Below are 13,109 nucleotides of genomic sequence, written 5' to 3' on the forward strand. Positions count from 1 at the left end.
AGTCATTCATACTATCAATGTGTCATAATTTGGCACACAAACTTTGCTACACTCAAAATTGTGTTGCTGTCAAGTTTTTAGGATGCAAAAAAACAAAAAGGTTTGTCACTTGAACTTTTACTCATAGACAGAACAAAACAAATCAGAAATTGTTCATGTTTGAATGCTTGAATGTTTAGAACTCTGTGTGGAAGATATTCCCACAAGCTTATGAACATCTCTGAATATTTTTGTTGTGGCAGTAACGTTTTGATTTGTTTTGTCCTTCTGGATTTGAATATGCTGTAACAATAACTGACTTGTAGTATGTATCAAAGGTGTTAGTTCTAGAATAGTTGCTCTCCCATATTTGCTTTTCAAAGACATTTGTATCTTTCCCCAGGTGAGATGAAGTCCTTTACCCAGCAGAGCACAGACGAGCATTTCACGTTGACGCTCACGGTGGTGCTGCTTGCGTTGTTCTTCTCCCTGGTGGTGGGCGAGGCACTGGTGCTCGGCGTGTCGCTCAAGGTCGGCATCGGTGTCTCCGTGGCCATCTTTTTGCTGCAGATCGTCTTTTTTGGTGAGTTCTTCATGCTGTGTGGGTGGGACTTTAACCTCCAACAAACTGTTGTAAGTACAGTAGAACACCCCCCCCCCCCCCCCCTGGGTTAGGGTTAGGGTTAGGGTTAGCCCCCCCTTTTCAGACCTCTAAATATCTATAAAAAAAATCAAAACAATTCAGGTTTCAAAAGGGACAGTCTTAAAATTGAGGTAGATTTAAAGCTGCTATTAACCAAAAATCTGAACAATTAGGATCTTGGGGGGGGACCTTCCTCCTTCATGAACTTTCCTCCCTTCATAAAATGTAACTGATCAAGGATCAAGAGGCTATGCACATTTTGGTGTGTGCTTGGATTTCACACCTTTTTTTGTGTTAGCGTTAAAAAGGAAAAAACACACAATGGGAGAGTGCTTCCTGGAGGAGGACGGTCAGTTTTGAACCATCATTCATTCCATTTTCAAAACTAGTCAGATAGATCTAATTTGACAATCTTAAAGGGCATCTATTCAAGTGCTATTTTGCTTTGCTTGCAGTGATCGTGATGATATGTGACCAGCGTTACGATATGAAGGCGGCCATCAAAATCAGCACAGTGTTAGGTCAGAGGCAACGTCTGTTGATGTTGTTGCTACGCATGTTGTTCTGTAACCCACGCCGCTCACCCAAAGCTGAGAAGAAAACAGTCAACCAGTATTCTGTCAGGTAAAGTTGACATTTTGCTCCTTTCACTCATTGTCTCCCAGGTACGGATATATCCATTTCCACTCATATGGCTATATCTGACTTGGTATGGATATATCCACTCAGACTGTTAGCTTCAGTCGCTTCCTGTAACGTCCATCTAACGTCTGCATTCCAGCGTGTTGATACACAGTTACTACACAGTTACTACAATTCTGGGTGACCTTCTGCAACACAGCTGGTCTCGGCTAAAAAAGAACTTGGTCAACATAGGTGGAGTAGAAAGTGTTAGTTTTGGGCTCAGTCTTTGAGACCTGTTACCCAAGAAATTGTCTGTTTGTCCGGGAGTTGTCTTACAAGTATGTGACACTTTTTGCATATGCACAGCATATCAGTGACCATAAAGAAAGCATGCAGTCAGTATATTCTGTCAGGTAAAATTCATGCACATTGTGCTGCTTTAAAATGATAAGTTTAGCGTGTATGGGAGTGTGTAGATCTAGCCAGGCTTTTACGTGGGGTAGGACCACCCGTTCTCTTCCAAACATCCCCAAAATTAACAGCCTGGGTGCTAGAAATTCACGGGGAGCCTTTGTCATGCTAAAGAAGATCTGGAATTCCAAGGAGATTAGCCAAAGGACGAAGCTTCGGATCTTCAATTCAAACGTCAAGTCTGTTCTTCTCTATGGGTGTGAGACATGGAGGACAACAGAGACCATGCTGGGAAAGATCCAAATCTTTGTCAACACCTGCTTGAGGCGCATCCTAAACATCAGATGGACGGACAGAATCCGAAATGAAGACCTTTGGCAGAGAGCTGACCAGAAACCAGCGGCGCAGCAAATTCTCCGGAGGAAATGGGGCTGGATAGGGCACACCCTGAGAAAGCCAGCATCCAGTATCACGAGGCAAGCCCTGAAGTGGAATCCACAAGGGAAAAGGAAGAGAGGCCGGCCGCGCAACAGCTGGAGATGAGACACTGAAGCAGAGATCAACAGGCAGGGGAAGACCTGGAGCCAGATATATCAAAAGGGCAGCCCAGGACCGTGTCGGATGGAGAATTGTCGTCGATGGCCTATGCTCCCCCGGGGGTTCATAATGGCCTAAGTAAGTAAGTGTTAGAAATTGTCACTCAGCAAAGGAAGCAGTCAGGGAGCTGATTTGTGGTATGTGTCTGAGTGGAGGCATGTTGTTATCCCATACAAGCCTGGCCACATCTCAGATGGTGAGCTCAACTGTTTTCACGAGAAAGAATGTACCTTTAACCTAAGGATTTGGTTTTGTTTTCTCTGCAGATTTCTCTTTTCTGACTGCACAAAGCTGACAAGTGTGGGAGGAGAGAAGGCGCTGGCAGCAATGATCGGAACACTTTGTCAGGCCGTGGAACGAGAGTACGGGTTTATCATCACTCGGCTCTTCAGGGTCTATAAACCCGCAGACAGTAAGCGCCAATTTGTGATTATTACGAAAGAGCTGCACAGTACCTGTGACATTAAACTTGTTTCCCCTTGCTGTAGTGTGTTAAACTTGTTTCCCCTTGCTTTAGTGTGTTAAGAATGTTGGTGTGTTCTGTGTTAAATTGTTTTTGCCGGTTTGAACAGAAATTTAGTGGCTAAGTGTAATAGTCAGCCTGTGCAAGGTTAGATGAAACAGAAGCCTCCATTCAAGAGCATAGCAAATCCCGTCTGGCCTGGCCTGGCCTAATGGGCATAGCTGTAAGTGAGTAACTTTAAGGGCAGGCACTGGTGTTAAAAGTGATTTTTTTTGTTTCATAAGTGTTGGGTCAAAAATTGTTGCACAATTAAAGAACTCAGTCCATCTCCTGAGAAAATGAAAAAATTCTTTTTTTTGGATCACCGGTTGCCTTGGTAGCAATCCAAGATGGCCACCAAACTGCCACTTTTTAAAACCCTAAGGCTTTTACAAAACCGAAAGGAATTTTGTTTTGGTGCTTGTTATTTATACATTAGCACAATACCCAACTTTTGTTAGAGGCTTTTTTTGAAATCTACAGTCATTCAAAAGATATCAGTGATAAAAATGAGTGACCTTGAATTTTATGAAAAACCGCCCCCAAAAATGGTATAACTTCTCACGAAAAAAAAAATTCAACAAAACGCTCTAACAAAATCTGCGAAATAACGCACTCGAGATGTATGCAAAGTTTCAACAACGCAAGTTTATTAGAAAAAAAGCCTTAGGCTTTTGAAGTGACAAAAAAGTAGTTTTGAGAAAATACACAAAACGTGAAGAAAATGTATTTTTTTTACACAAACGTTTATGAAACATGTAACAAAACAACACTAACAAAACAACAGGTATTGCTTAGTTCCACAAGAAAAACGGAAACAAAATTCAACAAAATTTATAAAAAAAACAGCCAGTGTTCTGCAAGCACCAAGGAACCTGTTCCAAGGTCACAATGATCAACTCTTATCCGTTACGTGCACGCTGCGTAAAGTATGCCCATCCATAATTCCCAACTTGTTACCAGTGAAGCCTCTTATCTTGGACCTCTTTTGGACTTGCTTTGAATAATCAGGGAGTCATATGGCAGTGTCCTTTACTTTCTATACTACAATATTTGGGTTGACTTCTGTGAATTGCCTTGCAATGCCATGGGTACTTTGGAAGCTCCTCTCCAGCTTCCACCTCTGCATCTGTAGAGACAACATACATTCAAAATTAATATGTCTATGACAAACTCAAATACTGCTATTCACATTTTCCCAACAATGACCCCCCCCCACACACACACACACACACATTTGAAAAAAGATATTTGATACATGTAACACGATATTTGGGCGCATGCACATGTCAGTGCTGATAGTCAAGCAGTGAACAAAAAGATGTTGACAAATCATGTGAATGGTGCGAAGGCAGTGCAGGTCTGGTTTACAGCTATTGCACATACATTGCATGCAGAAACCATATGGTCTGCATGGGAAGTATGACCACAAGCAATGTTCACTCACTGAGCCATGTGAATGCATGTTTGTTTGAGCCACAAGAAAACTGTGATCACAGGAGGAAGCTAGGCCTATATATAACATGCTCGAGAAAATAAATGAGGAAAGAACAGATGTTTTGCTCCAACCCTGACAAACCTTGTGACAACCAAGCTTCACAGTAGCAGCACATAACAGACTTTGCATCCTATTCAGTTTCTTTGCATCAGGGTGTTGTTACTTAGATTCTGTTCTTCAGCATATAACAGTCACACACGTACGTACACACACACACACACACACACACACACACACACACACATAACCAAACAAATATATAAACTTCTACATGTTTGTCAAAAGAAGAAAAAATTACCTACCTGCTACCATCTTGCTTATCAGCTGCTTGGAATCTTCCCTGCTCTGCTTGGGCTAGTATTCAACTGCACCAGATTTCCCAGGAGATGCATGGTGTTGCACCATGGCTGAACAAAGTCATTTTTGTATTGATTGTTCTTTTTCTAAGCAGTTAATTTGCTTTTTCCAGAGAAAAGATATAGGGTCTGCCTTCTCGTCGCTATAAATGGCGAACTCCGTGTTGTCCTTATTGCCGTACGCATTCCGCTCAGCAACTCTAAAATAAGTCGTGGCTCAAAACACTCATGGCAACGTGCTTCAAACGTACACCACCGATGGTGATTTCTTGCTCCGTCCCAGCTGTTGCAAGGGCAGCAGCATAGTTTCCAGCCAATTTTCATTCTGGACGAAGAAGAATGCACAAACTTGATCTTCCGATTCGTTCGTAGCAATAGCAGACGACACTATCGACTCGCACTTTCTTTTTAAACTTCCGTCACGCCAGCCTCTACAACTGATCTGATTTTACTCGATAATCATCTCCTTTGCGTGTCAAGCACTGAAATCGGGGCAAAACGTGTATTTAACTGAAGTTTCCACAAAGATATCCCAGGAAAATCGCAGCTGTAGATATTTCACATCGCCTTTGGCAAGATCTGGCGGAAATGAAGAATATTGCATTCTGGGAAGGCCGAATCGAACCGAACGAGACCGAGCATAAACGAAGTTTAATATCCGCGATTCGATTGGTCAGCAGCGAAAATTGCTCATACGGAATTTCCCGGAATCTTCATCGGTTCTCTTCGGCTCATTGGAATGTCTTCTAGTTGCTGTTACTAACGGCGCGAAACCCGTAAACGGAAATTCCCGTTGTCCGCGGTATGAACTGATCGTAGCAAAGAAAAGACAACTCATTCCAGTCATGCTAACGTGACCACCGTTGACGATGTGTTTGACTCGCAGTCACCTCTCAAACATACGCATTTTTTTGCTGTTTTGTGTTTGTTCAATACACAATTGCATACACATACATTGTTTATTTAGCCGTTTTGACCGTTTATGATTAATTCTGATCTAAAATCAGTACATCAGAGTAACCAGAAGAGGTTCAAAATCCAGAATCAGAAAGAAAATGGAAATGACCAGGGAACAAAAAAATCACTTTTTTCACTGTGGTGTCTTCCCTTAAAAACAAACGGGCTGCCAGAGTCCTCTCCCTTTTGTGAATAAGATCATCTCAGAGGTGAAAACACCTTCTGTTTTCTGAAGAAGAAGAACTGTTATAAATAAAAACATTCTTTTCGCGTTTTCCTATGTGAACTTTTTTTTGATTGTTTACTAAGAGTATCCTTTAAAAGTTCCTCGCTCCATTGTAACTCTTCCCATAACCATGTAATACCATAACCATGCAATACCATAACCATGCAATACCATAACCATGCAATACCATAACCATCCAATACCATAACCATGTAATACCATAACCATGCAATACCATAACCATGCAATACCATAACCATGCAATACCATAACCATGCAATACCATAACCATGCAATACCATAACCATGCAATACCATAACCATGCAATACCATAACCATGCAATACCATCATTTTTTTACCACCTCCAGATGTGCACAAGAAGGGACGCTTCAAGTCGATGTGCTGCATTCCCTACTTTGTGCTGGTCCTGTTGGTGCTGTGCTGTATCGCTGCCGGCGTCGCGCTGTTGGTGCAGTTCCGCATCAAAGAGTATATCGCCGTGGACGGCATCCTCATCGCCATCGCCTGCGTCTTGACCTTGACCTTAGTGGGCAACATCTACACCTGGGCCCAGACGCTGATGGCCCTCGTGTCCTCCCAGAAACGGCGTGTGATGAAGGCTGCTGATCAGGTGGGTAGTTTGGGAGGGGTTGGGAGGGTGAGGGGTTGGGAGGGTGAGGGAGGGTGAGGGAGTGGGTATGGGTTGGGAGGGGTGGAAGGGTTTATGGTGGAACAGAAAGACTGAGAGTTTGACAAACACACATCCATACAAATACATGAAGTGCATATGTCTTTCTTAGAGATTTTAAGACTGAGTGATGGCAGTTGTTGCAGAAATGTCCTGTATTGAAAGCTGCTAAGCAGGTGAGTTTGGAGACAAGAGAGATAGCAGTTGTTGCAGAAATGGCTTGTGTTGAAGCTAGGCTGATGATCTCGCTTTCACCACCATTCTCCACTATTGTGTGCCTTTACAACCCTACATGTAAGCCCCCCCTCAAACGTATACAAAATGCTTGTTGTTGCAGGTGGACACGCTGAAGATGGACGGCTTCCTGCAGCGCCTCAAGCACGAGGTGGAGCTGATGAGTCGCATGATCCTGTGCATGGACGCCTTCACCGCCGACCAGACACGCCTCGTGGTCATTGTCGACGGCCTGGACAGCTGCGAACAAAGCAAGGTACAATGGAACCCCATTGTTAGACTTCCCCCTTTGTCCTTTGTAAGACCTTGATTTTTCTGATTTTTTGTTCATAACCTCTGTAAATGGTCGTGGTCTGGGTGGCCGAGTGGTAACGCACTTGCGCTCGGAATCGAGAGGTTGCGTGTTCGACCCTGGGTCGGGCCGCTATTTTCTCCCCCCATTCCTAACCTAGGTGGTGGGTTCAAGTGCTAGTCTTTCGGATGAGACGAAAAACCGAGGTCCCGTGTACACTACATTGGGGTGTGCACGTTAAAGATCCCACGATTGACAAAAGGGTCTTTCCTGGCAAAATTGTATAGACATATATAAAAATGTCCACCAAATACCCGTGTGACTTGGAATAATAGGCCGTGAAAAGTATTTACTCGCCTAACACGCTTGAGATTTACTGGCCGATGTGAATGCGTGATATATTGTGTAAAAAATTCCATCTCACACGGCATATTGTAAACGCCATGAGCCTCCCCTCTGGGAGGGTGTGTGCATAGAAATACTCACTAATAAATAAATAATAATAATAAATGTACCTCTATCCTAAGATTTCTTTCTTTTAAAAAACATGCTTTTTCAGGTGTTTTTTTGTGCTGTTCATAATCTCTGAAAATTTACCTCTATTTTAAGACTCCCTCCTTTTCAAGATCTGATTTTCTCAGATTTTTGGAGGTAGTAAAGGGATGGTTTCACTGTAATGTTTGAAGAGGGAAAATTACCAAATGTTTCATCAAGGCAGGAATTTCGCCTTTTTTTCCCAGGTGCTACTGGTTCTGGACACAGTCAAATCACTATTTTTACAATATACATGTTTGAAGATTAGAGCAGAAACTTACATACAGCTTCCTGTGGGGTTTTGTCCCCAGGTGCTACAAGTTCTGGACACGGTCAAGTCGCTGTTCTGCGACGAAAACGCTCCGTACATCACCATCCTGGCGGTGGACCCCCACATCATCATCAAGGGCATCGAGCACAACCTCAAGTCCAACTACCAGGACTCCAACGTCAACGGCTTTGACTACCTGCGCAACGTGGTGCACCTGCCCTTCTACCTGCAGACGCAGGGCCTGCGCATGCAGCATCACGACAGCGTCCACGAGGACCGCGACAGAACCGTGGCCAAGCTGGGGCCTGTGAGTAGAAGTTTTCCCCAAATCACTTGTCAGGATTTTCAAGCGTAGCGGAAAAGATACTTCTCAGACAGGGGGATTGAGAGAAGTTGGGTGTTGACAGGTTCATTTAGGTGGGGTTATCATTGGACCTCAACGTTTTAATGTTGCATTTTGAGTGTGTATGCCTGTCTGTGGGTGTACCTTTATGAAGTTTTGTGTGTTCTGTTTCACAAACAGCATGAGTCAGTGGTCTCTTTATCTCGAGCCTTCATCTATATAGACTGTATATATAGTATGCTATCATCTTGTGGCTGTCTCATGAACAGCAAGAGTCTGTGATCTCTACCTCAAGCCTGGAGGGGAACAAGTCGGGAGCACGGAGAAAAGGTCGCTCCGACACTCTGTCGGGGTCACAGCCACAGATCTACACCTCGTCCTATGACCTATCCAACACCTTCGCTCGCAACGACTACTTCAGCGACATCAACCCCCGCAGCATGAGGCGTCTGATGAACATTGTGTCTGTCACAGGTGTGTGTGTGTGTGTTATATGATGTTATATGAAGTCTTATATCGCGCGCGTATCTCCAGACTCGGACTCAAGGCGCAGGGATCTATTTATGCCGTGTGAGATGGAATGTTTTACACAATACATCACGCATTCACATCGACCAGCAGATCGCAGCCATTTCGGCGCATATCCTACTTTTCACGGCCTATTATTCCAAGTCACACGGGTATTTTGGTGGACATTTTTTATCTATGCCTATACAATTTTGCCAGGAAAGACCCTTTTGTCAATCGTGGGATCTTTAACGTGCACACCCCAATGTAGTGTACACGAAGGGACCTCGGTTTTTCGTCTCATCCGAAAGACTAGCACTTGAACCCACCACCTAGGTTAGGAAAGGGGGGAGAAAATTGCTAACGCCCTGACCCAGGGTCGAACTCCCAACCTCTCGCTTCCGAGCGCAAGTGCGTTACCACTCGGCCACCCAGTCCTGTGTGTGTGTGTGTGTTGCACATGTAGAGAGGGGGGCAGGCCATGGCCTGAGACACAAGTGAGATGTATGTATGTATGTATGTGTGTGTGTGCTTTACAAAAATGTAAAGACCCCTATTAAGACCTCTACAAAATGTCAGAAAATTAGGTCTTAAAAAGGAGGGAGTCTCACAATGGGGGTAAATTTACAGAGGTTATAAACAGAAAATGTGAGAAATTGTGGTCTTAAACCAGGGGACTTGAAAGGGGGGCTATTTCATTATTTCCTGTGTGCTTATGTTTTTACATTTAGTCAAGTTTTGACTAAATGTTTTAACGTAGAGGGGGGAATCGAGACGAGGGTCGTGGTGTATGTGTGTGTTGTGTGTAGAGCGATTCAGACTAAACTACTGGACCGATCTTTATGAAATTTGACATGAGAGTTCCTGGGTATGATATCCTCAGAGGTTTTTTTCATTTTTTTGATAAATGTCTTTGATAACGTCATATCCGGCTTTTCGTGAAAGTTGAGGCGGCACTGTCACGCTCTCATTTTTCAACCAAATAGGTTGAAATTTTGGTCAAGTAATCTCCGACGAAGCGTGGACTTCGGTATTGCATTTCAGCTTGGTGGCTTAAAAATTAATTAATGACTTTGGTCATTAAAAATCTGAAAATTGTAAAAAAAAAAAAATTTATAAAACGATCCAAATTTACATTCCTCTTATTCTCCATCATTTTCTGATTCCAAAAACATATAAATATGTTAGATTTGGATTAAAAACAAGCTCTGAAACTTAAAAATATAAAAATTATGATCAAAATTAAATTTTCGAAATCATTTTAAAAACACTTTCATCTTATTCCTTGTCGGTTCCTGATTCCAAAAACATATACAGTAAAACCTGTCTTTAACGGACACCCTTGGGGAATGGTAATAGTGTCCCTATTAGACAGGTGTCCCTTCTTCACAGGTGGAGGGGCCATGGGCAATATTTTACAAAGAGCACGTAAAATGAACAAGACACTTTTTGTCAGTCCTGTAGTATGTATTTATTGGATTGAACATGAGACTCACTGAAAATGTGAGTAAACAAATGATACATGTAGCAAACAACAACAACAACAACATCCCCCCCCCCCCCCCCCCCCCCCCAACCTACCCCGTTCCCTACACACACTGTGCATTCAAACTTACGCAAGTCGGACGTCACAAAGCTAAAAATAGCTGACTCTTCATCAGTCATTCAATGGGAAATTCCGCAGTGTGTCTCGACCAAATTGGGTCAGCTCTTGTTTCATTCAGTTTTTCTAGTCTCAGCATAAATGCATGGACCAAAAATTTAGCTGTGTTAACTATTGTTTCCTTCGAACGATAGCTTACAAAGATAGAGAGATCATCACGTCTTCTTTTTCCGATTTGATCCTCGCGATCTGTTTTACCACATCCCATCTCCTTCGCCACATCTCGGCATGATTGGCCGCTATCTAGTTTTTTTCAAGGCAGCGACACGCTGCTCTAAAGTCAACGCTTTTCTTTTTCCTGCTGGAGATTCCATTTTCAAACACAGTAGTCTACTGTTGCTTTTGGTTGTGACTGTATCCACAATGCGGAAAAGCGAAAGTGAGCGAAGCGAAAGTGAGTGAGCGAAAGTGGGTCTCCATCTAAACAAGCCACTGATTGGTCAGAAAAGGGACAGGACAACCAATCAACAACCATTTGTGCTACGGCTACGGCTGCCGAGCACTGACTGCATAACAGTCGAGTTTTCGAAGTTGCGTTTTTATGTACGTTGTGTCCGTTTGTGACAGTGTTTACACTTCCTACGGTCCGAAAAATCGTGTCCGCGTCCGTAAGTGGCAGGTGTCCGCCCGTTAAAGGTTAGTTATTGTTGAAATCGTGTTCGTGCCATGATAAACTGTCCGTATGTAGCAGGTGGCCGTTACAACAAGGGTTCGCTAGACTCAGGTTTTACTGTAGATATGATATGTTTGGATTAAAAACACGCTCAGAAAGTTAAAACGAAGAGAGGTACAGAAAAGCGTGCTATCCTTCTCAGCGCAACTACTACCCCGCTCTTCTTGTCAATTTCACTGCCTTTGCCATGAGCGGTGGACTGACGATGCTACGAGTATTGCTGCGTTGCATTGCATTCAGTTTCATTCTGTGAGTTTGACAGCTACTTGACTAAATGTTGTATTTTCGCCTTACGCGACTTGTTGTTTTTCTGCTCTTCAGATTTGCTTCCTAATGTCATGCTCCCCTGTTTGATTTCAGCTCGCTTGCTACGAGCATACAACATAGATTTCAAGTGGCATCGCCTGGCGGCGTGGATCAACATTATAGAGCAGTGGCCTTACCGCGTGTCCTGGATCATCTATTTCTTTGAGGAGGCGGAGGTGCTGGACAACAGCACCTCTCTCTGCACTCTGTATCAGAGGTGAGCTGCTTTTGTCACTCACTGCAGGGCTCCCCACTGACGCTCCATCTTCTTCTTCTTCTTCTTCTTCCATTAGACGCCCAGGGTCAACATTCTGACTATTAAGTAGGCATGCTGAGTAGTTTTGTGTTTCTATAACCCACCGTACTCTGACATGGATTACAGGATCTTTTCCGTGCGCACTTGGTCTTGTGCTTGTGTGTACACACGAAGGGGGATAAGGCATTAGCAGGTCTGCACATAAGTTGACCTGGTAGATCAGAAAAATCTCCACCCCCCCGCGGGTTAGGGGGAAGAATTTACCCGATGCTCCCCAGCATGTCATAAGAGGCGACTAACGGATTCTGTTTCTCCTTTTAAGTGTTTCTTGTATAGAATATAGTCAATGTTTGTAAAGATTTTAGTCAAGCAGTATATAAGAAATGTTAAGTCCTTTGTACTGGAAACTTGCATTCTCCCAGTAAGGTAATATATTGTACTACGTTGCAAGCCCCTGGAGCAATTTTTTGATTAGTGCTTTTGTGAACAAGAAACAATTAACAAGTGGCTCTATCCCATCTCCCCCCCTTTCCCCGTCGCGATATAACCTTTGTGGTTGAAAACGACGTTAAACACCAAATAAAGAAAGAAAGAAAAATCTCCACCCTTAACCTACCAGGCGGCCGCGGCCGAGATTTGAACTCACGACTTTCCAATTAGGAGGCCAACGTCTTATCCACTGTGCCCGTCACACACTGCAGGGCTCCCCACTCACGCTCCACACTGACGCTCCCCACTCACGCTCCACACTGACGCTCCCCACTCACGCTCCACCTAGCGGGTCTCGGAACCCCCAGCTTTTAACCTGTTCACTGCCAGGACATATTTGCAGAAAAGCATTAGTTTTATTTATTTTGACAACTTACAGGGTGCCCTTGATGTAAAAGTGAATACACCACACACACACACACATTGTTTGCTGGTTGTTTTTGACTCACATGCGAAGCAAAAGTGAGTCTATGTACTCACCTGAGTCGTCCGTCCGTCCGGAAAACTTTAACGTTGGATATTTCTTGGACACTATTCAGTCTATCAGTACCAAATTTGGCAAGATGGTGTATGATGACAAGGCCCCAAAAAACATACATAGCATCTTGACCTTGCTTCAAGGTCAAGGTCGCAGGGGCCATAAATGTTGCCTAAAAAACAGCTATTTTTCACATTTTTCCCATTTTCTCTGAAGTTTTTGAGATTGAATACCTCACCTATATATGATATATAGGGCAAAGTAAGCCCCATCTTTTGATACCAGTTTGGTTTACCTTGCTTCAAGGTCAAGGTCACAGGAGCTCTTCAAAGTTGGATTGTATACATATTTTGAAGTGACCTTGACCCTGAACTATGGAAGATAACTGTTTCAAACTTAAAAATTATGTGGGGCACATGTTATGCTTTCATCATGAGACACATTTGGTCACATATGATCAAGGTCAAGGTCACTTTGACCCTTATGAAATGTGACCAAAATAAGGTAGTGAACCACTAAAAGTGACCATATCTCATGGTAGAAAGAGCCAATAAGCACCATTGTACTTCCTATGTCTTGA

The 13,109-nt window shown here is 43.4% G+C and overlaps 1 protein-coding gene and 1 long non-coding RNA gene across 2 annotated transcripts in view; one reads left to right on the top strand and one right to left on the bottom strand.

Moving 5' to 3' along the window:
* LOC138969461 (kinase D-interacting substrate of 220 kDa B-like) overlaps positions 1-13,109 on the top strand; it is a 51,112-nt gene that overhangs the window by 27,985 nt on the left and 10,018 nt on the right. Inside the window, exons 15-22 of the mRNA XM_070342249.1 lie at positions 383-562; positions 1,078-1,246; positions 2,521-2,666; positions 6,164-6,426; positions 6,821-6,973; positions 7,855-8,121; positions 8,427-8,631; positions 11,361-11,523. Of these exons, the coding sequence (XP_070198350.1) occupies positions 383-562; positions 1,078-1,246; positions 2,521-2,666; positions 6,164-6,426; positions 6,821-6,973; positions 7,855-8,121; positions 8,427-8,631; positions 11,361-11,523 (1,546 nt within the window). The remainder of the gene's footprint in view (positions 1-382; positions 563-1,077; positions 1,247-2,520; positions 2,667-6,163; positions 6,427-6,820; positions 6,974-7,854; positions 8,122-8,426; positions 8,632-11,360; positions 11,524-13,109) is intronic.
* Positions 3,334-5,717, bottom strand: LOC138969467 (uncharacterized). Its single transcript, XR_011456471.1, has 2 exons — positions 4,557-5,717; positions 3,334-3,885 (listed from the first exon to the last, which is right to left on the bottom strand). It is a non-coding gene; the product is annotated as an uncharacterized lncRNA (long non-coding RNA).

This window comes from Littorina saxatilis, linkage group LG6 (assembly GCF_037325665.1).
Source record: "Littorina saxatilis isolate snail1 linkage group LG6, US_GU_Lsax_2.0, whole genome shotgun sequence".
Lineage (NCBI taxonomy): Eukaryota > Metazoa > Mollusca > Gastropoda > Littorinimorpha > Littorinidae > Littorina > Littorina saxatilis.